Source organism: Anopheles gambiae, chromosome 2 (genome assembly GCF_943734735.2).
Source record: "Anopheles gambiae chromosome 2, idAnoGambNW_F1_1, whole genome shotgun sequence".
Taxonomy (NCBI): Eukaryota; Metazoa; Arthropoda; class Insecta; order Diptera; family Culicidae; genus Anopheles; species Anopheles gambiae.
Genome location: NC_064601.1, coordinates 104,491,753 through 104,518,273, shown reverse-complemented (window position 1 = coordinate 104,518,273; position 26,521 = coordinate 104,491,753). Strand labels below are relative to the sequence as shown.

General features: G+C 47.6%; 1 protein-coding gene across 4 annotated transcripts; it reads right to left on the bottom strand.

Moving 5' to 3' along the window:
• Positions 1-388: 388 nt before the first annotated feature.
• Positions 389-26,210, bottom strand: LOC1277236 (trithorax group protein osa). 4 transcript variants are annotated; one of them, XM_061648566.1, is made up of 12 exons: positions 25,692-26,210; positions 22,847-24,119; positions 15,461-17,026; positions 11,885-14,101; positions 10,574-11,781; positions 9,763-10,465; positions 9,023-9,224; positions 8,679-8,934; positions 8,458-8,553; positions 7,835-7,999; positions 7,204-7,432; positions 389-7,124 (listed from the first exon to the last, which is right to left on the bottom strand). In XM_061648566.1, the coding sequence occupies exons 3-12, from the start codon at positions 16,248-16,250 to the stop codon at positions 6,571-6,573; spliced, it is 6,420 nt and encodes a 2,139-aa protein (XP_061504550.1). In that variant the 5' UTR covers positions 16,251-17,026; positions 22,847-24,119; positions 25,692-26,210; the 3' UTR covers positions 389-6,570. The 4 variants fall into 4 exon arrangements, with proteins under 4 accessions (XP_061504550.1, XP_061504548.1, XP_061504549.1 ...); XM_061648564.1 differs by having other exon boundaries at positions 9,763-11,781; XM_061648565.1 differs by lacking the exon at positions 25,692-26,210 and adding an exon at positions 24,597-24,746 and having other exon boundaries at positions 9,763-11,781.
• Positions 26,211-26,521: the final 311 nt, after the last annotated feature.

The following is a 26,521-nucleotide window of genomic DNA, read 5'->3' as shown; positions in this document are numbered from 1 at the left end:
TTCAGTTCGTGCTGGTAGTAAACCCAACGGAGCAGGTTGGCCCAGAGTTGTACGTCCGTCATCATCAACTCCAGCAGCGCGCGCTCGGCTGGTTTGCGAGTTAAATTTTAGCGGGAGTCCCGTCCCCAGTTACACAGAGCACGAAGGATTACACAGTTAATGGATAAACAAACGGGTGTATCGATTGCATCTTTGTTGCCCCGCTATATTCCCGCTGTTTTCTGTCTGGTTCTAGTGATAGTAGACAACATATACAAGAATTACCGTGATGCAAAAAACAAAACACATGTATTTCCCCCCCCCCACAGATTTGCTTCCATTTCCTATCAGCTTACGTCCTCCGGAGTGGCCTGTTTCAGTTTCATCCCTTTTTAGCTCTTTATTTAGCTTCTTTTTTTTTTTGTTCATTATCCGCCAATAATAAGGTGTTCCGACAAAAGTGTTCGGAGGCAGGAGTTTCACTCTCACTTGTTTTGCTTTTGTGTCTTACAAACTTACACCATCATTTCCTCAGTCACCGGACAGATTTAAAGCAGTGACACTCTAGTTTTCTGCAAATGATGGATGAGCGATAGATTATAGCTTTCCTGCAGGTTGGTGTATGGTGGGGTGGGCCAGACTTTTATAAAAGCAACAGTCGGACTTTCTCACCGCCCGCCCCTCCGCGCTATTTGGCTACATCAACCAACAAAACGTAGCACAAAAAAGGCATTAACAAAACGAAGACAATATAAAAACAAAGCATAAATAATGGTTAAAGAATAGAGTGTTAATTATAATAGCAAAACATCGTATCTGCGCTTAGCGAAAACACAAATCAACAAATCAGTATCCACCACCAACCGAATCCGTTTGCATCCAACCAGAACGGAACAGAACAGCGCGGATAAGTTAAGGTTCGCGCTTGGGGGATGATAATGCTACGCGTGGAGTGTGGCCGGTACGACAGTACGATATCTCGGCTAGATCTATCTTGATCATCTACAATCAAGCTTTTCACACCTGTTATGCGACACGGCTGCAGAATTAGAACAATTCTTAAATACTTTTCTAATAAAATAAGCAGCAATCGGGAGGAGTCGCCTTTGCCAACTCTGACTGATGTCGTTCGTGTATTGAGCAGCTTGAGAGCTTGAGAGAACGGCCTTGCCAACCAGAGTTGTTTTGCCTGAGTTACGGTTGAAAAAGAATTTACCCCGCCTCTTTCCAAGCGCGTCGCTTTGCCGTCTCACTATTCTAAGTTAATAAACAAACAATCCCCACTAACACACACACACACATACACACGGGCAGATTAGAGAGTAGAAAAAAGGAACCAAGTATCAACATTACCAGCACGATCGTTTGATTATACAAGCAAGGTGAATCACGCGACGAAAGACAGGTAAATCAATATAGATGAAAAAGAAAAGTAATTTAAAAAAAAAAACGAATAAAACAATTAAATAGACTTAGAGTACGATAGTACAAAGTGGCGCGAGTGAGAAGTATGTGGGAAGATGAGTCACCGCACACCACGTTAAACTGAAACTGATTCTAATTCTAACTAACAAAACAAACCCTAACACATCCCTAACAACAAGACAACGCACACACACATATGCGATCGATCACCCATCCCATGCGTGACGATCCACGATCACACCAACCATACAACATTGCCTGTCCAGCACCCCGCCACACAAACCCTTACATTTTTCTTACAGAATCACACACACGCGCGAAAGCACACCTATTGGTAAGCTATGCTACACAAAAAAAGGTTCTTGGTTTTGGATATTGACTGTACCACCTAATGATGTCCGCTTTCCCGTTTCGTATGTTTCGTGTATGTTCTCTCTTTTATCTTCTATCGCCACAAACGAAAGAAAAACGAAAAAACAACTCAGTCCGTTTCACACACGTGGTTCGTAAGGATACAGCGACGTCGGGGAGAAGTGGTAGCGATGGACACCTTTTCTACCACACCTCGCTCTTGTTTTACGATTAATAAGTGCACTTATCTAAAATATATATATATTTTTGTTTTACATTTTATCGCGCGCGCACACTCATATACGCAAAACATGCACACCACACACCAACCACTCCACACCTTGTGGCTGGTGGTGTTAGCACTGATCATGTGCCATACTCTATCGTTTGGTTCATGTGCTGCCCCCACACCTTCAAACACCTGCTGAATTGCAAGAGATCAGCTCTACACTACACAGCTCTCTCGACACATTGTGTGCACTACTGGTGGGTTAGTGAGTGTTAGAAGAGTCCACGGAGCAGCGATATATAGATTATGGATCCTCACACAAGGAGGACTCACGGTTCTTTGCTGTAGACGTAGGCGTGGTTTTAAATGGCGATTCCCTGTTTCTTGCTGGACGACATACCCACGCAACTACATCACACTATTGCCGATCGCTAGTGTGATGTGAAACGTGCTTGAGTTCTACTTTACGCCAAATGCCTACGGAAGCCGAACAACATTTGCTGATGACTGATGAAGGTTCTCCTATGTTTTTTTTTGTTAATGTTCTACACCGTGGGAAGGGCGCTTATTAATATCATACTGTGTTGTGTAAGTGTGGTTTTTAAATCGTGTACACTTATACACACACACACACACTGCTTGTTGATCAGTTGATCATCTCAACCGAACGGAAAGAGGTAGCAGCAGCCTGGCACATGTACTACAAGGGTTCTGTCCCGTCTATTTTCCTGATCGTTCCTTCTTCTTTCGTATTTGGCTAGTATACTGGATTTATTAATATTATACCCCTTTTCTTGCTCCATCACATTCATCATTCGCATCTTTCCTGCTGGACGAACGTGTACTGAACGCATACCTAACCTCCTTTTGCAGAGCATTTCGATCTTATTTAGCGATTTCGATCAGACTCCTATTTCCATCACTGTCTATAGTGATACACACCAATACAGTTGCATTGGTCTGGTTTAGTGTAAGGTTTTTTTTGGAATTTCGATTCTCTTAAAACAGTCATTAACAAATATTTCAAAATCCTAACACACCCACTACGTGCGTGTGAGTGTTTCATTGTGAGTTCGTCTCTGAATGGGGTTGTTGTGTACACATCGAACATACACAGTGTTTATGGTAGGTTCCCTCATCCGCACAAACCACCACTTCTTTGGGGGTGGATTTTTTACTAATATAGCGCCGCTCGGTGTTGCTATTGTAACGTGCTAATCTTTAAAAAGAAACTGTTTTATTTGCAGGCGCCTTATTTTAAGCTTTGCAGCGTGTAAGATGATATCGCCTATCGACACATTTTTCTTCTTCTTCAATTTAGCTGATGTCTATACGATCAAGCCTACATCGATCATGGTTTTACTGATCGGTTTATATTCCAGCGTGTCTCGTGTATTCTTTTCGAGGAGTGCTCGTTCTTCTTGGGGATTGCATTGGGCGAGAGGCGTTGGAAGCCTAGATATTTTGTTACGCTTCGGAGTAGATAAATATATTCAAAAAAAAAAAACGCTTATCTAGACCACTTATGATTGATAACAAAAGCAGCATCTGTGTGCTGAATGCGACTCGTTTTGCAAACCCATGGACAACAACTTAAGAAAAAAAAAACAAACGAAAAAGACGTATCGCACACGGGTAACAACTGAAACGGAATCAAAAGCCGAATGAATGACGATGTGCACAAATCAAGAACCGTGTGACTAGCCTAAGAACATTGGATGGTTAATTGTTAACCAATCAAAGCGTTACCGTTATCCCAAGCATCAAACAGAATACAATGCCTACACCACACATCACCTAGTAACTCTGATGTTCAAAAGTCGTCGAATCTCCGCCGATTTCACATGCCTGTGCTTTTCAAAATATCTAATATGTTACCGTAATGATTAACTTTATACACAGCCCTCATTCTATAAGCGTTCGCTTAATTTCTCTCCCTACCCTACACTTCTGTTTTTTTTTTATTAGTTTATTGTTTGCGTTTGGGTGCACGGCGATGATGCACGGCGTACAGTGATCGTGTTGCGTTAATGGAGAGTTTGCTGTTGTTTCCTGTTGCTTTCTACCGGTGGCGCATTCTATTATAGTAATGAATTTTCCTTCCCACTTTTGCAACATCAACCTTCCGCGCACGTGCCGAATGAATTTCATTTCACACCAGATGTGGAGTTTACCCTTCACTACTCAATATTCGTGTTACATTGCGATTGGCACTGTCGCAAACCTCGACGCAAAAAGAAGGTTAGATTAACGCGAAGCGTGCTAGAGTAATGGTAGGTAAATCATTAAACTCAACTTACAAAACGCGCTACCTTCGGCTTAACCTAATCCGGCAATAAAGCAAATACAAACGATATACACAATGTGCTACCGCTACCTAAATGGTTTGAGGACATCGGCAGGGTTTAAGGGTTAATGTGTAACACACACACATACACACTCCAAGCGAATTGTCATACAGCTTCTGTTAGGGACTATTTTCCTGTTGACTATCATTGAACGATTGCGTACATATTTACATAGCAGCTAAACATAATACAAGAAAACCGTCCATCAGCGATATAACATTAAAGATTTAATTATTAAATCTCAGCCTAAGGTGTTATTCTTCGCTTGCTTTTTACAGCTTCCTGCCAACTAATTCCTCTACACGGCCGGCAATGCATGCCGCCATCATCAAGCTATGCAGTGGATTTGTTTACCTACACACTGGGACATGAGAAGATGTAATCGTGAAGAGACATTATGCATCCTTTAATTTCATACACTTAGTAGATGTTCTTCCTCGATACTTAAGACTACTGCTCTATATGTCTATATGTCCAAATGACGATAACTTCTGTGAAAAGAAAACTTGCAAAAGTGTATTATTTACAAAAACAAAGTAACGAACGTATAGTTGAAAAGTTTAAACTCTTTCCAAATAGAAACAGCTGATACCATAGTTCTAGGCGTGCATTTTGTCGTTGCTTCTTTTTTTTTATTCCTTTACCATATTTTCAACGAGCTAGCAAATCGGCCCAGCACATAACGCTGCGACGATGTCCAGACGACAGTAGTGACCGCTGTATCTCGTTTTTGCTCGTAGATACATGTATAGGTTTATTTGTTATGTGTTTTGTTCTTCTCGCTTTCCAATAGTTTTTTTTTTTTGTTCGGGAGGAAGTAGCATGAGATGGGCAGCAACCGCAGCAAAGTAAAGGCAAATCAAATGCTACTTCCTCCCGATCGTACAGCTGTTGGTATCGGGCCGAATGTCGCTATGATAATGCGGCTTGCAGCAACTATATCTAAAGCTATCTACAGTGTCGGTGACTCGGCACGACTCGTTTGCCTTTTCTTTTTCAACTACCGGAACATTGCTGGTCCCAGCTAGCTTGAAGGAATAGTTCATCGCAATCCTGTGATTTTGCTTTCTCTTCATTAGTGATTCACCTTTTTTTTTTGTTTTCTAGCGTACTAGTATTTGTGTGCCTATGTGTGAATGACATTCACTTGAGAAACTAACTATCTCACGTTTAATGGGGTTCTCTGTTAATTCTTTTTTTTTCTTCATAATTTCCTCTCAATGATTTCCGTACCCTGTCTCTCGAACTCTCCATTTCTAAACGAGATTTCATGTAGGGACACTAATCCATATCTAATGCTCTAAGTTACATTTTACCCTGGGAATATATGCGTAACGATAAACGAAGCTTATGCAAGCAAACAAACGTGTGTGGAAACAAAAACAATTCCTAATCATGCTAAAACCCTGGGTTGTTATGTTTAACGCTAGTATTGTTGATGTTTGTTGTTTTATGTTCAGTTTTTATGTCGCGTCTTAGTCGCGGTTGTATTCTAATTTGTACACACCTACAGGAGGTAGGTTGCTTGGACACTCACCCTCACCCTTTTGCGGGGCAATGCATACTACGCATCCGTTAGGTAGAGAGCGTGGCAGTATTATTCGATCGCTCTAAGCATCCTGCTCCCTGGCCATGATGGACCGCTTTACTTCCACTGGTGAAACGACGCCATAGCGGGAAGCATCCGAGGGGTGCAGACCGCTGTCTGCAGCTAGCATACAATTGCCCCGTTAATTGTATTGCTACACACTGCTGCTATTCACTGCACTAGACGCACGACAAGCAGCACACACCGTACACAGAACAGCAGCAGGTAAGACCTGTGTGCGACAGGCTGCTTGAAGATCGCCGATGTTGTTCAGGTGAAACGTTCTAACGTTTCTACTAACGCACACGCGCGATTCGCTACTAATGTCACTCACAGCAGTCATTCATTTCATCAGTGTTCCCAAGCTCGTTTGAATCAACACGATTCGATCGTTTGACTGCACTGTATCTCCACCTCCACTACTGGGGCAGGCCGGCTCTTTCGTTTGGAAGAGTTTTTGATTATTTGTTTTTTACTGTCGTTTTTTCAGCACAGCACAGCTACGAAGAAAATGTGTGTTTTGTTTCGTTTTTTTTACCACTTATTCACTTCGTTACTGTTACCCTTTGGTTCCGGAAGTATTAGTTTTTGCGGTTTCTGTTTTTTTTTTGTCTCTCTCTCTATTTTGCACGAAACAGTTTTATTCTTCTTTACTTGGAGTTGCCACCATAATGGCCACTATTATGGTTACTCTGCCCATGACCCCCACTTCCGTAATGATTGCCGCCACTGTTGCCGTGCGTATTTCCGTAGCCACTGCTACCACCGTATCCGCCACCACTCGATCCACGACCATGATGATCGTTACTGTGATGATGCGCACTGTGCCGATCATTTCCACCGCCACCGGTGGAGTGAGATGAACCTCCACGACCACTGCCGCTACCACCACCACCACTACCAGCACCGCCTCCGGTACTGCCATCACCACCGCGGTCACTGTTCGGACCATGGCTCTGCGTGTCCATTCGACGGTAGTACAGCAGATAGGGTACGCGCGGTGCGCGCGGACGCAACACGTTGTACTCCGGTACCGGTTTAACGATACTGTCGTCATACCGAATCCAGCTGGCATAGCCGGTATGGTACACATCGGTAATGTAGTGTCCTTTCGACGCTTCCTTACCATCGTGGTACACCACGGCAAACAGCTTGTACTGCTTCTGCTTGGCTGAGTAGCTCTTACCCTTCGAGGACATCAATTCTGCAAAGTGGAAAGTGATTGCGTTAGTGAAGCTAGGTGCGGCTGATATCGTTGCAGCGCTTGCAACAGGTTCACTCACTCGAATCGATCTTCAATTCAATCGGGAAGTCCAAGGTTTTCAGAATCTTCGTACAGCCATCCATTTTATAGTCGAAGCACTTCAGATGCAGTATAAGTACGACAGGCAGTTCCTCCAGCGTTACTTGCTGCCAGGCCGCTACCTCCTGCTTCGTTTTCGAACAGGTCACACCCTCCAGTTCGTCCCGACCAACCAACTGTTCTAGTGCCTCTTTCACAGAAGCCGCTTTCTGAAATGTACATTATGATCGTACAAAATAAATGAGTTACTCAACTACGCAGTAAAATGTTAAAATTTATAATATTGAAGATGACCATAAACATTTTATTATTCATTCAATTTGAAAGATAAATGATTGCAAAAGGGATTATTAATTAGGTATTTTAAAATAATTTTTAAATAAAAGTCGATTAAATTGAAATAAATAAATAAATAAATTGAATATAATCAAAATAACAAATAAGGGAAGTAATGCGCCAATTATGGAGAGCAATTTGATATGTGTGTTCTACAATAAAGCAAATGAACTCTACACTGCTTCATGGCTATCTATTTTTAAATTCTATTTATAGAATGAACACGCATGAACTCTAATGAACTTTTGTCACAGGGTGTTCCTGCCAATACATACCTCTATATCAAGGGGAAGCGTGAAGAACGGCTGTATGTTGTAGGTCGGAGGAACACCGTCACGTTGCACACGAGATCGTAGTTTGCCTCGGAAGATGTCGCTGATCGGTGAACGTCCGAAATCGGTCGTACGCGTTACCGTGCCCTTGTTGCCCTTGCAGATAACCTGTGAAAATTAATTATAGGAAAAAATATTTGATTCAAACATACATTTAAAAAATACACGACCATACAATTTGTACAAAGTTTAGAAACATTTATAGATGCATAAAATAAAATAAAAATACTTAAATTTGTCCAAGCTAGTCTTGAAATGAACCTATTTATAAAGTTCATTTCTACACAATAAGCGTTGGTGAACATTTTTATCTCCCCACCATTTTCAACAGATTCAGATATGTACACACACTGGCTCTGCCATGCTCGTGGTATGGAGGGGTGAAAGAATTGTATAAAAACTTTTTTCATAAACTAGAAGAAGAGAGCGCGCAACACACCACGGGCTTGGATTGAGAATACATCAAGGCCGTACGGGTTACGAAGAACAGAGTTCCACGCACTTAACCGCACGACCGTCAATGTGCACCCTTCTCTCACGCTACAACGCAACTTAAACCAACTTACCATCCAATCGTCTGCGTCCTCCTCACCATGGACTTCACCGTTAGTCGGTTCCTCGCCATTCAAGTTGCCTTGATCAGTTTTGTTGAATTTTATGAACTGTCAAAGTACAATAATAATATAAATTAAATGTTGGAGTTTCTAGATTACTTTGTTTTAACTAAATATACTTAATATAACTTAAATACATCATACAAAAATAACAAAATTATCCGTTCACATACCTCAATCATCTCATCGTTTAGACGATTCAACACGCATCCAAGAAACTCTTCGGCGTCTTCCTGCCGTCCCTCGATCTGGAATATGTCCGACCGGATGCCATTCAGCATCTTGTAGATGACGGTCGGTTCGAACGGCGTGTCGACCTGTATTTCCGGTATGTCGTCCTTCTTACCCTTATCGCCACCACCGCGCTGCTGCTGCTGCTGCGGTTTTGACCGTATCGGAAGCTGCGAGAACTCGTTCGCCAGTGCGCACCTGTATTCGTTGGAGGAAAAATTAATCCGCGGTTCCAACCAACCGTTCGGCAAATGTGCTCAGACAAGCACAGACGTGTTATGCTTACATGGCATCGATGAACGGTTTCGGATGTTTAGAATTTTTCGCCGCCGGAAGGGTGCGAATTGTGCGCATCAGATGGTAAAACGGTGGGCATGCTATCAGCGCCTGCAGTATGGTATTGATGTAACAATAGTTAGACCGATTGATCAGACCGCGTGGCATCATGCTGATGTTGGTGTTATCAATGCTATATCCGCTAAGGAAATCTGGAAAAGCGCGACATGATTTGAATTTAAAAAAAATCAAAAGTTAATTATTTAAACAACAGCCATTCCCTGAGAAAAGTACATCTTAACTGAAGAGCCAAATTTAAACTTAATAAAATATGTTTGTTTCAACACTAATGCCACATTTCATCAGTATGGGGAAAAGGGCAAACTCTCTGAGAAACGGGGTGTAGATGACGTTAGCAAGTGAACCACAAACTAATCAGAACGATCAGTCGGCGCAGCTACTCAGAAAACGTATCCATATTATTCTCTCCCATTTGTGTAACGCGTATATTACTCCACGGTATGACAGAGTAGTTCGCTGACTTCCAAATGGAATCTGTTTCTGGCGATTGAAAAGAGTTCTCTAATAATATTCTAACAGCCCGAAAAAAACCCCCACTTAACACCCTTTTTTTGCGTTTTTCACAGGGGTGTGCTCCGAAAGAGATTCGAACTCATGCCGGCAAACAGCTCACCACATTAGAACACACGCATTAGAACTAACGGCTATCGGGTGGACCACTCTGCTTACCTCCGAATTTCAATGAAAATTCATCCTTCTGGTCGCCGGCGGTCGAAGCGGATGCAGCTGTTGCGTTCGCTGCCCCCTTCGTGGCAGCAGCCTGCTGTGCTCCCTTACCCCTGGCAGCGTTTGCCGACGTTGGTGTGGAGCCGCCCGTAGTGCCGCTGGCAGGAGTGGATGCCGCAGCAGATGAATATGACATGGGCACAGCTGGCGTCGCGGGCGTCTGATGGTTTCTATCGTACGGCTGCACCTTTGCGACCGGTTTTTTTGCACCGGTGGACGATGAGGAGGAGTCGATGCTGGACGGAGTGTTTCCTACAGCGGCGGTCGGTGGTGCAGTACTAGCAGCCATTGCCGGTCCGCGGTTAGCAGTGGGTGGCGCAAAATTTATCCCCGTTGACGTGACTGGTGCAGTAGCATGATGGTGCGGTGCAGTAGCGACGGTAGTACCGATCGATGCAACACCACTTTGGCCAGCTGCCGGTCCGCTGGCGCTAGCCGTGGAGAGTGCGGCGGAAGGTGGTACAGAGCTGACTGCCGTTGCGGACGTCGCTGTGACTGCCGACGCTGAAACCGATAATGCGGCGGACGAAGACGCGGACGACGCCACCGCTGCAGACGACGACGACGACGATGACGAGGAGGAGGACGTTTGGAACAGGCTCGCCCAGGTTTTGTTCGGTTGCGGTGGCGCTCCACCGGGTGGTATCTGTGGCGGGGGCACAATGATGGGTGGTGGAATGTTTAATGGATGATCGGGTGGCGGTATGTTAAGTGGGTGGTTAATGATAACCGGCGCTTTGGTCGCGGACTTTACCGTATTAATGTTAGTAGAGGAGGAGATGGAGGAAGCGGCGGGCCTGGGTACATTTACCACATCTTGGTGGTGTTGCTTCGGCGTGTCCACCACCGCTCCTCCGACCGGCGCCGTCGGTGCTGGACCGGTCACTGCTGCTGCTGCTGCTGCTGCAGTCGTGGCAACTGTCCGCTGGGGAATTGCTTCCACCTTCTTCGATTCCATCTGGGGCGTCACGACTGCTGTCGGTCCGCCACTCATGCTGCTGTTTGCTCCGCTAGCATACGTGGACTGGCCACTGTTAGCCACGCCCGATGAGCGCTGGCCATGATCGGGGAACGATTTCGGGCCTGCTGCTGGTGCTGCTACTGCATGTGGCTGCTTTCCGGAAGCCGAACCCATCACCGTTGATGGCGGTGCCGTCGCCGTAGTTCCAACTAGCGTGCTGAACGGCACCGGTGATGTGTTCTTGTGCTGGTGACCGATCACCGATCCGGGGAACTCCTTGTTCGGTATAGCCGATACGGAAACGGAAGCGGTACCCTTCTTCGGTCCAGCCCCGCCACTATTGTTCACCCAACCGCTTCCCGCATTCGATTGTCCTGCCACCGGTTGAGCGCCACTCGTGCGCTGGGAGGCTCCACCACCAACCACCGTGCCCGCCGCCGCCGCCGCTGCTACAGTCGTCGTTGTGCGCCTGTGCTCCTGCTCCTTCAGCGTCAGCTTCTCCATCCGGTCCTGGGTGGCCTTCACCGAGTCGGGCTGCTGCTGCTGCTGTTCCGCACGACCTCTGGGCGGTGGTGCCTGCGATGCAACGGCTGCAGCGTATCCCAGCATTGGTGGCTGTTGCTGATGCTGCTGCTGTTGCGGCGGTAGGAATCCTTGATTTGGCACATCGGATGAGTTCGATTGTTTTCTGCCAGCGTTGCCATCCATCATCCCGCCCTGCACCACCGCCGCCGCCGTCTGCTCGTTCTGCTGGTGGTGGGAAGGTGTTGCGGTAGCAACATTTACAGTGGACGGCAGTGGCGATGGATGCGTCATGACGACCGCATCGACCAGCTTCGGTGAGGTAATGATGTCGGACTTCCGATTAGCGCTGTTGTTGTTGTTCGTGTCGTTGCCGTTGGCGTCGAGCAGATTGTTTGCAACTACACCAGCTGCTGCTACCGGTGTTTGTTGGGCCATTTGGAAAGGTTGATTGTTGGTTGATGGTGGAGGCTCTGTCACTGCAAAATTAAGCAAAACATCGTTTGGTGAATTGGTTGTGGACACTCCTCCCAACGGCCCTTCCCTCTAGCAGAAAAAAAAATCCCCCTCCAATATTCTTACCATTCACAGCGGCCCTTTGAGGGGGCGGTATATGCTGATAGTGCTGTTCCGGTGGCACCTGCTGCTGCTGCTGCTGCACTGGCATGTGATGCGGTGGCAGAGGATGGGCTTGAATGTACTGTGGCTCGACGATGAAATTGTTGTTCATCGGCGGCTGTGCTCCAGCACCGTCCATCGTCTGTCCGTGCTGTTGCTGCGGTTCAGCCGGTGCTGGCACCATCGGCTGTTGCGGGGCAGCGCCGCCATGCACGTAGCCGCCCGCGCCCATCATATCCTCCGGCGGTGGAACACCCGGCACGACAACATTGTGCTGCCCGGTGGCCACGACCGGCGAGTGCATCGTTGTGTTTGAGTTGGAGCTCACCGGGATGCCACCGTTGCCGTTGTAATCCTCGCCCTGGGTCTGCGATCCCGCCGCCCCAGCATGTGGCTGCTGCTGCTGCTGCTGCTGCGGCGCCGGTGGCGGTTGCTGCTGCATGATGTATTCCTCCGGCGGCGGTTGCATCGTGGCGATCGGGGCCGCTGCCATCTGCATCGTAAAGCCGGGCACGTTGGGATCGAGCACGTGGTGGCCCATCGCGGGAGGCGGAATCGCTTGCGGTGGCGGCCCCGGCGGTAGCATGCCGCCCGCCGCACCATCGTCCTCGTGCACGGGCAGATACTCGACCGTCTCGGGATGGTAGTCGAGCGCGATCGGTGGCGGCTGCGGCCACATGGCGGCCCCGGGATGCACACCCGGATCGTCATGGCCCCCGCCCTGGCCACCGTGCGGTCCGCCACCGTCGTCGCCCTTGCCGTCGTCGTACATCTGATACTCGGACGGGATGTACGGCGGGTATATCAGGTTCTGGTAGGCGTGGATCGCCGGATTGTAGTACATCGGCATGTGCGGGGCGGGCATGAACAGCGGCGCACCGGAGGCGTGCTGTGCCATCGATGGAATCACGTAGAACCCACCGTGCAGGTTGCCGTACTGTGCGCCAGCGCCACCCATCATGGGCGGCGCCTCAATGTGCATCAGCTCGGGCGTATGCTGCGGTGGTGGATGTTGCTGCTGCTGCTGCTGCCCTTGCTGTCCTCCGCCACTACCCGCGGTGGGTGGAGTTTGTTGCTGACCGGCCCCACCACCTCCCTGACCCTGTTGGGCTTGTTGCTGCTGCTGCTGTTGCTGCTGTTGCTGCTGCTGCTGCTGAACCTGATGCTGCAGTGCCGCCTGTTGCCCTGCTTGATGGTGCGACAGCGGCTGCATCACACCCTGCTGCTGCTGCTGCTGCTGATGCTGTAACGCTTGGTGATAGCTTTGCTGATGCTGCTGCTGCTGCTGATGGTGGTACGACTGTTGCTGATGCTGCTGCACGTAATGCGGCACGTAGCCTCCCCGCGAGCGTGAATTGTTGCCGCCGCGATTGTTCCGTCCGCCCCGGCGCATCGTACCGCGCCCCGACATCGTTACCGGTGCCGGCGGCATCAGCTGCATCTCGGGCCCGGCCCCCACGTCCGCCGGCATGTACGCACCGGGCGGCGTGGCCGTCGCGAGGTACGGCGAGATCGCCGGGTACCCGTGCACGCTCACGTTCGCGGTCAGGTTGCTGACGAACACGTTGTTCGGGACGGGTCCGGCCGTCGGTGGCAGCACCTGCACCGGGTACATGCCGTGCGGGGTCGGCTGCATGTAGGCCGAGGCCGGAATTTGTGCGTAGACCTGCTGCATCATCTGCTGCTGGTGCTGGTTCGCCACGGACACGGCCTGCTGCTGCATCTGCTGATTGCCGTTGTCCCGGTCGGCGTTGCGCCCCACGCCGTCCGCGCCGGCAGTGACACTGCCCGCACTACCTCCTGCTCCGCCTCCTCCGCCTCTGCCACCAACATTGTGTGGCTGGGACTGGGGCGGGCCGGGCTGCTGGTGCTGCTGCCCTCCTGTCTGCTGCTGCTGTTGATTGTTGTTAGCTGCCGAACCTAGCTGCTGCTGCTGCTGTTGTTGCTGCTGCTGCTGCTGCTGCTGAAGGTGATGCGGGTTGTTGGTGTGCGGAGGCATAGTCACTGCAGTTGCTACGGCAGTCCGTGCGATGACTTCTCCACCACCAACTTCTCCTCCGGCACCACCGGCTGCGGCGACGCTCGTGGCCGTCGGCTGGATCGCAAAACCGATCCACTGTTCTCCGCTGGCGGGCACCTGCTCCGTGTCGACGACGACCGCGCTACTGTTGCCTTCGTTCACTGCAATCGAAAGAGAAGAGGAGAAAGATCCAGTTTAGACGCACAATTGCCGGTAGAGTGGGTGAACACACAAAGCAACAAGTGTGGAAGGAAGGAACACACCGAATAGAAAAAGGGGCAAAATGTAAGGAGAGGCGCACGCGCTAGGTAAAGTATGAAACGAAATATAAATGTCGCGTACAAAGCGAATCGAAGATAGTGATTGGGAAAGGGAGAAACACAAGAGCGCGCAGATAGGCCCCCCCGCGAGCCGCCCCGAGAGCGGCACCCACCCAGGTGCACGTGGAAGATGATTCGGTGCACCATGAACAACAACGATAGAGAGAAGTTTGTGTGTGTGTGTGTGTGTGTGTGAGAGAGAGAGAGAGAGAGAGAGAGAGAGAGAGAGAAAAGAAATTGACTAAACATAACAAACACATAAATTGGTTAGAAAATGAGTCAAACTTATCGAAGAGGTGGTGGTATAATGTGGTTTATTCCGAATTCGTTTTTTTACAATGTTTTTTTTATATCTTTTTTATTCATCCCGACCCAGGCGTGGGGGCTTGGTTTTGTGCATCTTCAGGTGGTTTTAAACCTTTCTTTTTTTCTCAATTTGAACCATATTAGTGTGTAGATCAAACAAAATTATCTACACTTCAACTGTGTTACTGTTGCCATTTGTTATTGTCTCTACAGTTTGTTCTGTTTTACTTTTTTCATCTCTTTTTTTTTGTTTCAAATGCCAGAAGGAAATTTGAAATTGCGCCAAATTGTATAACATTCAACCCATCAAAAATGAGGAGAAAAAAACCGAAGAAGAATTTTAGTATAAAGGTTCGTTAATTTTGCTAAACAGACAAAAGTGCAAGCGCTTGAAACTAATCATATAAACGTGCAAGTAAATGTTAAGAAATCCGTGAAACAGAGTGAAAGATACGCAATAGAAAGCTAGTGAAGAGAGAACAAGAGAGCGATAGTGAAACAACGTAATACTACAGCAGGTGCTACAAATATCCAACATTGAGTGCATATTTCATGCCTGTCAGTAATCAAATCATTCAGCATAACAGGGTGTAGTGTGAACTCAGCAATGGACTAACAATCCATAGTTATAAATTTTACAATTAAGTTGATTTTCAAATATACAATGATTTTTTAAGTTACATTTAAAAAGCGGATTTTCATTGTAAGGCAAAACAAATGACGAAAAAGAGAAAACAATAAAAAAGATCTGCAACAAATGCAAACAAAAGTAAATAAAAATGAGCAAAAACAAAAAAAAAAAAGAGCCAACATCAACACAAACGGGAAGTGGTTAAAAGTGTGATTTCGGTTCGACAAAATGTCGGTTTGGCTTTTTGAAGCAACAACGCTTACCGAAAGTCGGCAGCGGTGGTGCTGAGGATGTTGCTGTGGCCGAGACGATCGGTGGCGGCACAGGGCGAAGCGGCGGCGGGCCTCCTCCTCCCCCCAGCAGCAGCGAAGGTCGGGCCATAAATCCAACATTACCGGCGGTGGGCAACAATACCGAAGGCGGCACCGGCTGCTGCTGCTGCTGCGGATGTTGCGGATGCTGGGGTTGATCCGGCAGCGCAAGCGGACGACTCGCAATAGGAACTAGGGAGTGTTTCCGGACCGGTACGAGCACCATTCCACCACCGTGCGGCGGTACCACTACAGCTCCTCCTCCCGCCGAGTCACTTGCAATGACGAGGGGCGACGCTGCTGCCTCCAGCTGTTCGGCAAACTCTTTCCCAGGTGAGCGTGACTTTGAAGAACTGCCAACACCTCCGCCACCAATACCCATCATTGCCGTCGATCTGGGCAAAATAACGACCGGCACTGGATCGAACGCACGTGCGTTCGGATTCAGCCCGTTCTGATGTGGCAGCGGCGTCGCCAATCTCGGAGCAAACATCCGGACAGAGAACGAGTCTCTTCGAGGTGGCGACTGATGCTCCAACTCCTCCTTCCTTGAGGACCCCATCGCACCAGGCGGTGGGTGTTGTGGTGGTGGTGGCGGTGCGGTATTGGCCGATCCGGAAGATGGAGGATACAGTATGCCCATCAGTGCGGCGGCATCAGTCTGGCCGGCATCGGTGAGATCTAGAAACTGGTAGGTGCTACCGGGGCCGCGTACCGTCTCGTCCTCGGTACGCTTCATCATCCGTCCCGGGGGTGGTGGGGCGGCGACGGCGGCTGCTGCTGCGGTGAGGTGGCGGCGGCGGCGGCTGATTGCCCGCACCCGGCTTCCCGGCACCTGGGGCAGCAATCAGCGCGACGTTCTCGGCGTTGCTCGTCGGTGGCAGCGGCGGCGATGGAGGTATGGAGGCGGTAGCTCATTTTCCCAGTCCTCCTTGTACCTCCTTCACCCGTCCGCAGATGTCACCGCGGTTGTCCGTGGAGCCGCGGACCAAACTAGCGGTGCCTCCTCGAAACCCACCCTCTAATGCCCTTTCCTTGCAACGCAACGTAGCACACAACGCACACGCCACACACACACACACACACTAGTAGAGCGTCGTTTCCGCTTCCGGTGAGGTAGAGGAAGGTTCCTTTCCAGTTTGCGGATACTTTAAAAAATATATTTTTGATAAACAGATAAGGACACACACACACGTACACAATCACTTTCTAGCAAGACACAGCAATCTACACGATTTGACCGTCGTAGTAGTTCTGCTACAAGAGCAACCTCCCAAATGTTCCATCATCTCTTCGTTACTAAATTCGCGTGTGGATGCACAGATACAAAATTTACACATGCAGAGTGAGATATATAAAGAAGGAGGAAGAGAGAGAGAAAGAGAGAGAGTGGGATATTCTTCTCTCACACTATTATCAAACGAGAGAAGCGCGCTCCGATGCTTTTTCACTAGAGGAAGAAAAACGGGACGGAAGCTAGTGCTCTAATTTGCTTACATCAACTACTTTTTCGCTTGACTAATTGATCACATCACACAATCCGAAGATGGTAGCGAGAAATAGAGAGAAAGAGAGAGAAAGAAAGAAAGAGAGAGAGAGAGAAAGCAGTTGGAAGGAAAGAAAAGAAAAGAATACAAAATTACATTACACACACACACACAGATTTACATGAAGAAAATAAAGAAGAAAAAACAACCGTTTAAAGCATCTACTACGGGATGGCACAATAACAACAGCACCAGCTCGGGGTGGTGATGAATATCATCAAATGTGATCTTGTTCCCTTCGTACCTAGGACGTATCTTATCATGCTGTAACACTTCGTTCTACGTTTATTACGATTTGATCGACGACAACACCAAAAACAACTGCAACAAGATGGATTGGAAAGGCTGATAACGTTAAGTTGGTACAGTATGACAAAGATGTGCACGTATAATCACCAGAAAACGTATGTTTTGGACGTTTTTGAATGTCTTAAAACCAAAAAAAAATGAAAGCTGACTGTCACAACATTCTTTAACAACATTAGATCAACTGATAAGATAAATATACGAAACCATTTTATAAATAAGTTTAAGACGTTTCTTTCCCTTCTCGTAATAATAAATCGAAGCATTAGAAACGTTCTACGAGCGTAACGTTATTCATGGATGTACCCCTATCCATTTTAATTGCAACAGGTGGTTGCTCCACGTGCTGAGGTTTCAATGAACATTCTTCATCATAAAGGGGGCCTCCCTTTTACGTTTTAACCATTTTGATTCTTTGAAATTTGACATTTGAAATTATATCAACGTTCAATTCAAAGCTAAATTAATAGTTTCAAAAAAGTACTTTATCACGCTAATCAAGAGGAAGAAACACATTCGGCACAAGAGACAGAAAGAGACTGTACCGGTTCCAGACTTGGACCAGCATTCCTAAACTAATTCCTACTAATTTCTATTCATACGCTATTCCTACACTGCACATGTACTGCCTGGTGTAGTTTGACGACCAATAGAATCAGCTACCAGACCCAAACTAAATCCGGAACAGCTGCAGGTTCAGAAATGGAATAAAATCGCAATTTCAGGACCGATTTGAGCTAAGCATCAGCTCCAGGAACGGTACGGGTTCAGGTGCGGTTCCAGCACCGTTATGGGTTCATGATTAGTTCCAGGACCGGTATGAGTTTATTATAGATTCAAGGGCCGGTACAGGCTCATTATTGGTTCCAGAACCGATATGTGTTCATCATAGGTTCCACTACCAGTGTATGTTAAGCATCAGTTCCAGAAGCGGTATAAGTTTACGATCGATTCTAGGACCAGTATGAGCATAGATTCATGATCGGTTGCATGACCGGCATGGGTTCATGAACAGTTCCGAGACCAGTTTCGGATCATGATCAGTTCCAGGATTGGTATGGATTCAGGATAAGTTTCACGAACGGCATGGGTGTAATATCTACTCCACAATTGGCCTAGGTTCATGATCGGTGCCAGGACCAGTAAGGCTTCATTATCGATTCCAGTACCGGTATGGGTTATTGAGCAGTTCCAGGACCGATTTGGGTTCGTGAACAGGTCCTGTGCTGGTGTGGATAGAGTTTTGATTCCAGGGCCGTTATAGGTTCAGTATTAGGTTCAGTACCAACGTCATTGTGAGTTTTTGAACTAATTATCCATATTTTACCGGTTTCAGGACAGGTTTGGTTTTTGGTCTCTTAAACGTCTGGTCTGGTCTCTTGGTCTCATTGTAACGATAAAACTGTATTGTACCTCATTGCACGTTACAGGGTTTTCCAGGGATTCTCATAATTGTGGGACACTTCTTTGACTCTTTCCTATGGGATGTTAACTTCATATGATGGAAATTGGACTCTAAGGCACCCTTTTTGGACAGCTCCTATTGGAAATTCCTATTGGATTTGTCCAACTAGGGTGCTATAGAGTCCAATTAAGTTCATTTAACGTAAGAAGAAGTCAATAAAGTGTCCCACAGCTATGAGAACTCCTGGAAATCCCTGTATACATACATACATGAGAATACATATAATATATCTTGCAAATAGAATATTTCATCTTATTCTAGTTCAAAACAATATTCCTGATACATTTTTTGTTCATATTATCTTTAAAATAGTTACTCCAACGCACCTCTACTTCTTAACAAAAACCTATTAATCTCTTAACCTAAGTATTTATTTATGGTTTTAATAAACTACAAAGCTCTGTCATACGGTGATGTTTGTATTATTTTGAACAAAGAGTCCAAAAAAACTGACATTAAATTTACAAACACAAAATACGTCTTCTGAGGATGAGATAACAACAATCAACAACCCCCCGCTAGTGTTTATCAACGTAAAAGTGCTACAGGAAGGGCAAAAAAACGTTTCCAATTGCACACACGCGCCCCCACGGCGGCCCAAAGGATTTGCAATTTTTACATCGTACGGGCGCAACCCAACCAACCCAAAAGCAGGAAATGGGATGCTATTGCAAGGAAATCGTCATCCGTCGCGTCTTCCGCCCCGGGAAGTTGGTGATGATTTCGTCGCTACCCCGTACCTCACACAATGCAGTTTCTTTTTTTCTCTCCCTCTCCTTCACTCTCCCATTCCTCCTCATGCTGCAACTTCGGCAGCATCTGCAACCCTAAAAGGAAGCCCCTCCCGTGCCGCAGTTGAAAGGTAAGCGATATAGTCATTAAGCTTCACACTTCACACACCGCCGAGGTGTGTGCGCGAAGGGAATTCAAAAGGAAAGAAATTCCACCAGCCGCACTTAGGCTATATTTGGCGTACGGGTGGTGATGTGCATCTTCTTGTGGGGTGGTATTGAGGTCATCTCATCATCATCGTGTAGCGCATGCCAATAAAAGAGAGAAGGTGGTGGTTACACGTTGCTGCAATCGCGAATTGTGAGTTGCCGATGTTGGCGATTTTCTGTTCCTGAACCTGATTAGCATTACATTTTTGTTGTGCATATTATATTTGCAAGATACCAAGCAAAATTCCGATCCGATCAAGTATTGGTACGCTGTACAATTGCTTATGATGAATTCCTTCTTACTGAAGAATTAATTCGAACAAAACATCTTATCGAATCTTTTAGGTCCTATCTCACCTCTGATTCAGATGTATTTTGTTATTTTTCGTCTCTAACACTGGGAAAGACTAATCAATTGTTGTTTATTGATTGCAGCATGAGAGACATCTCAATTAGCTTTCCAATCTTCTACTAAATATCGTGAAATGCAAAATACTTTCTTTGAATCCAATTAATGTAATTGCTTCGCGTTGGCACATCATTACATGGTTTGGTAAACATTCGTCAGCAGTGACGATGCTTTCCTTGGACATAACAGGAACATTAGAATTCTCTCTGAAGACAGCTATATTATGGGAAATGGGATATCTGGGGAGGAACAGTATTTGAACTAATGAAGGAACCTTCCATAAACAAACTAATTAGCTGTGCTTGACCGTATTGCAGTAAGTTCCGATAAATACATGGCTAGACAATGGCTAGACACCAATAGTCTTGCCTGTCTCGATAGCGCGTAACTTCCATTCTTCGGTTTCAACATGCTTTACTCAGAAAGATCACAAGCAATGTATGACAGCAAGCTGCTGCAGTGCTTCAGTAGGTGTCCAGAGAGCTTATTCACAAAACATTGAAATCAAACTTGCAAAGTGTTCTTGGACATTTGTGTTCTTGTGCACAACGACTGCCCTACCCTGTGTCCGTTTTTCGATGTTGAACTGTTCGCCGGCATGACCTTTCCCCGTTCGCCCTCCAATTTCCTGTACGATAATGAGTGGTCCACCCAATAGCCTGAAGCATTTACAGCCACGCGGCTGTGGTTTTGCAAATTTTCCAAATATTTTACTTTTTTTTTTGTTTTTCAAATTCAAATACTTCGCGAGGAGTTAAAACTTTCAAGTATGAAACATTCAAAAACTTTCATCTGATTTGGCACACAGCGTTGATTGGAAAACAGATCCGATTCGTCTGTTATATTCTCCGATCGTTGCGAAGTTTTGCAAAGATTTGAAATCAATTTACGACCTGACGGCACAACTTCTGGCAAACTATGGCTGGGGTGTAACCAGACGTCATAAAACCTTTCGGTTCCATCGTTCCGAGCGACCAGAGAGCGCGCTTAGACACACAGCAAATGTTCGTTTTATCTATTTTGCTCTTCTTCCCTCTGCCTTCGGCTAGTCGGCATTAAATTCCCATTCAAACAAACCAGCGTGACACATCCGTCATCGCGAAACGCATTGAGCAATATACGCAAGAGACGGGGGGCACACACAGTCACAGGCGCAGGCAATAGCCACAGTCGGAAAATGTGAGCCACACACACACACACACACACACACACACACACACACACACACACACACACACACACACACACACACACACACACAAACCGCGCCGAACCGGGCCAGGCAAAGGGACGGTGTTGACGTCGAATGCTGCTGCGGTTTTCATGCTGCGGCATCTGTTTTCGCCATCGAGCGCGACACAGCGATGAAAAAATAAGGTAAGAAAACGACCATTGGCATGCAGGCGGCAGAGCGGCGAAGCTTTTGGTGAGTGTGTTTCTTCACCGAGATTCCACACAAACACACACGCACGCACACATACTGTACTCTATTCGTCTTTTCCTACGCCTACTTGTCTTGGTTGCACGGGTTTGCCGAAAATGGAAGAGGCATGGCTCCCAAAAAAGGGAAACACATCCCCACCGATCCCCTTAGCCCGGGGAGAAGGTCTTCTAGTATGTGTCTGGGCACCACTGCTGCTGCTGCTGCTGCTGCTATGTATGTATAGGTATCTGTCCCCTCTTGTATCTGTCATTTTTGCCTCCGCGGTCTTGCTGTAGAGTGTCAACCAGGCCTCACTCGCTGTCGCCGCGATGACGTTCGAGATTCCATTGACAAAGGTGATTTCATTTTCTTTTCGCTTCCTTTTCCCAAACACCATCGAATGCCTGATTTCCGGACGCCAACCCCGGACTCCGGGGCAATGTTCCGGGGCGCATGAGGAGCAGGATGGCAAGGGTACCCACCCTTGGTGGATTACATAAAAAAAATATGTCCAAAAAGCACCAGCTTCCAGGGCGTATGGGTGTGGAGGGAGAAGAAAACACCCAGCTGGGCATGGTGGTCACCTTTCTCCTCCCGACCCCAGCCGGCACAAAACGATACAGTGACACACTGTCCCTCTCTTTCCCTCTCTTTCTGTAGCGTGGTGGACTCGGTAAGCCGGTTTTAGTACCCCGGTTCCGCTCACGCACACCACAAGCATGCTTCAAGGGGGAGTTTTTTTTTTTGTTGCTTTGCCCCACACGAGGTAAAGCAAAAAGGAAGTTTGTGAAAATAGTGAAACGGTGGGCAGAGGATGGTGGTGGTTTGCACCGGAATGCAATCTGCTAGGCCAAACTTCTGGCTGCACTTCTATTTTTGGAGTCTGTCGAGCGATACCACCGAACATCTGTCACAGACGCATGAAGTAGTACTGTCGTGGAACACCATCATCTTCCGCCAGCTCTGACGCGATGCGGGGAATTAAATGCACAGTTTGCGCACACTATACAGAAAGTAAGATACAATGCAATGAAGGGAAAACGTCAAAAAGTTCCAACAAACTATCTTCGACCGCTTTGACATGATCCTAGAGGAGCGTTAACACCCCCAATCACAAAACCATTTGTTCTTGGAAATCGAACACAAATTAGTTTAGATTCATCTACAACAAAAAATAACATAACCTCACAATAGAAAACTACACACCGAAACACACACACACTGACACCTCGCAGTAAAAAGCTTACCGTTTTAAGCAACTGCTGCTGCTGCTGCTCCATCGCATGGAGACGAAGGAAACAGTACATCCGCCGTCCGCACGACGTTCGTGGCGGATTGCCTGCTGCTGCTGACGGTGTTCCGGGATACTACTGACGACTGCTGCTGTACGTAGTGGCTGGAAACGATGACGAAGACATTCGTCACCGGACGAAGCATCCACCAACACAGCAACGGCTCGCCAAGAGGGTATGCGTGCGTTTCTTTTTCTTGCTGCCTTATTGGAAGCGCGCGCGCGGGCTGTCACTCCGCGACGTTGACGTCTTTTGACGTTTCGACGGCAAGGGTCCGTGTGTCCTGCCAACAACTACGGAAGCGATAAAACAAAATGTGCGTACACACACACACAGGCACAGTACACAGCAGTAACACGCACAGACTCCGCCGTGTTTTCTTGCACGGATCGTTCGAGGCTTCTGATTACTTTGTTTTCGCTATTGACGTCGTCGCTGTCTAGCACACTCTATCACCACGGCGGCCCTTCCTGACACCAGCCCCGCGGATGTGATAGTGACGGGGTGGGAACTGTATCTAGACGGTGATTCGTCCCGCCGTTCGACTCGGACGATGTTTCCGCGAGTGTCGCGAAGAGTGTTTCGAAATTGGAGCTTTTCCTGGACGTTTCCACTTCCTTGTGCACACACGCACGCAAATACACACACTCTCTCAGACGGCACACATACACACCAATCACATTGGGCTACTCCTGAACGCCCAATTGCGGAGGCGGCGGTGAAGAATTATTGGGTCGTGCAAACACACGCACGCACACACACACTATTTCACACACACACACCCCTTCACCAACTCACGTCACACCACCACTTTTTCCCTTTTTTCTTGTAGCAATTTTACCCGAAAAAACAAAAACAACACAACAAACAATATGCACCAACAGTAACAGAAATGTGTAACGATGTAAGGCTAAACTGTTCCGTCCTGGACCTCTCTCGGATTGGGGCCCTTTTGTCGAGCTTCTAAGGGTGTTGTGGTGTGGTGGGGTGGGTAAATTAGCACCGCATACCTCGTGTCTGGCTGCACAGGGCGAGAGAGATGCTGCTGCTACGCCTGCTACGATTTTGGTTTCGGGCTGGGCTTTGGAAAAATCTCGACCATATGTACGAGAAACGAGGGGGGGATTGATCTGCTCACCACAATGGGGCGTTTTTTTTTCGACTGCACACGGATTTACTGCGGTTGGGAAATATCACACCCTAGAAGGGTATTTAACACACGATAAACCTATGGGAAGAGGAAGAAAGAGAGAGAAGGAGAGAAAAAAGGAAAAATTAATATTTTGATCAAAAATTGGTCGATTTTTTCGCGAAATTTGCACTTTGCAGCATGCAATCTTGCAGCCGGCGTGAAGGAACACAGCCCCAAAATTCGTGCAGTTTGCGTGTGTCTGTGTATGTGTGTATTAGTGTCACATAGCTATGCCTTCTGTTTGAGAAGTGCACACACGTTTCCGAGTTCATCCGCCATTTCCCGAAAGTGCCGAAAATATTGCACAAATAGCAAAAGAGCTAACATCATTCCCGCACCGTTGTGCAAAAAGGCAGAGCTTGCAGCAGCACACATTTTTTGCACATATTATACACATCACACCCACACACACACACACACAAGTAGCAGTCATTGTGACAGCAGGGCGCTTTGCACGAAAATTCGCCCCCTACCACCACCAAACGGGCATGGACGAAAACGCATTTACTGCACCTTTCCCAACACAGACTGAACACAATTTTCCACCAACTTTTCTCCCCCGATTGGTGCCGGAAAGTGGTCGCTTTGCCTAATATCTCGATCTTTTTCGCAACCTGAAGCCCACTCGGATCCACTCTCTATCGCTATTTGACAGCTGTCTTGGCATGGGGGGGCTATCTAATTAGAAGCAAATAAATGTTCCCGTTTCATATCTCTTTCTCCCTCTCTCTCTCTCGGTCTTTTAAGCACTGTGCGACCGTGGTGTGCGTGCCGTGCATGCGTAAGTGTGCGTGTGTGTGGGTATTACTGCGAGATTCACTATTCTGCGCTCTAGCCGTGGGGTCCCTCCAACTGCAGCCGAAATATGAAACCACAGCGGCAACGGGTGTAATTGTACTCTTGGGAGAGGGTGGAGGGAAGCAGGCTGCCTCTATAACCTCCGTCACCGCTTGCTTCGACTTTAGTACAGCAGTGTTCGACAGCGGATTTTGACACACAACCATCAGCACAGCAGCACACCGGAAGAACCTCGCACGCAGCGCACTTGCTGGCCAAAAAAAGAAGAAAGAAATAGAAGAAACCTGAAGTTTAACCCGTTTCCCACTGCTACCCCATTCCTTGCCCAAGACCCACTCAAAAACTATCGCTCGTGATAGTCACCACCACCCTGTCCAACTGTTCTGCCCCAAGGAATGATCTTTTTTCCGATTAGGCAACGTCGTCGGCGGCGGCGTAAAGGTCGAGTGCAGAGAGAAAAGTAGGCTCCCCTCCCCCCGCGCGCGCCGTGTGTGTGTGTGTGTTTCCTCCTTTGCTCACATACCGTTTTCTTTTCACACACACACACACACACACGAGCACACGTAGTGACACACACACACACACTCACACACATTTTCACACGCACGTACAGGCACGCACACCGGTACCTGGGCTGCACGGAAGGGTACGTCGCCGCTTTGAAGCAGAAAGGAACCGTGCAAAAGGGCCGCTGCAAAACGAGGTGGCTCTTCTTTCTCTCTCTGTCTCTCTTTCTCTCTCTTCCCTCAACTCCAACCCAAGAGGACACAGACATACGCACACACACACACGCGCGCATTCACTACTCACACTCGGTGTCGTTCCCCGGCTGCTGCTCCGTTTTCAGGAAAAATGTTGAAGTCGGCTTCCCTTTTTCCGTTTTTTCCTTCCTACATGCGCCCCTCTCCACCACCTGACACACACACATACACGCGCAGAGGGCACCCGAAACGAAACTACGCACACTATGCCTCTAGCGCGAACCCGACAGGGGGGACACACCGGACCGTACCGTACGACACGGGGCGGGGACGACACACACACACCGGTTTTGGGGCGGGGGGCACCCTCCTTCACTTCTCTTTTCACGGGGGCGCGCGCTGTGTGGTGCTCGAATCAACGCGTCGGAAAAACCCCGGCAGGGCCGTCACGCGCGGGGATGCTTTTCACGCGGCTGCTTCGCACGGGAAAGAAAAGCGGCTCGCTCGAGTGGCTGGAACTTCTTCACGGGGTAAACGGAAAAAATCTTCTGCCTTTCCTCGCACTCTGCGACGAGCGCCGACGTCGTACCGGATGTGAAAGAGCTTGCAAAATCGATGAACCCGCCCGCTGACAGCTGTCAGGCGCGGGATTCGTGTATAGTCGGTTTCGCTCGCCCGTTCGTCGAGAGCGCGCCGAGCGGTTTCGTCGATTTCGATCAAGTGGCAATGGCACAGTGGGCGCTGTGTTTACGAACAGAAAAAGATTTTAAAATTTTATTTTTTTACCCTTTCTGTTCTATTTTTAGCAGATATAATAATTTAAATAAATCATAAAAATGCAATATTTTACGTTTTTTGCACACATTGATAAAATTATCTCAATATATTTAATTTCATTAAAACAGTTCTAGTGTGATTGTGCCGATTTTCCATGAAAGC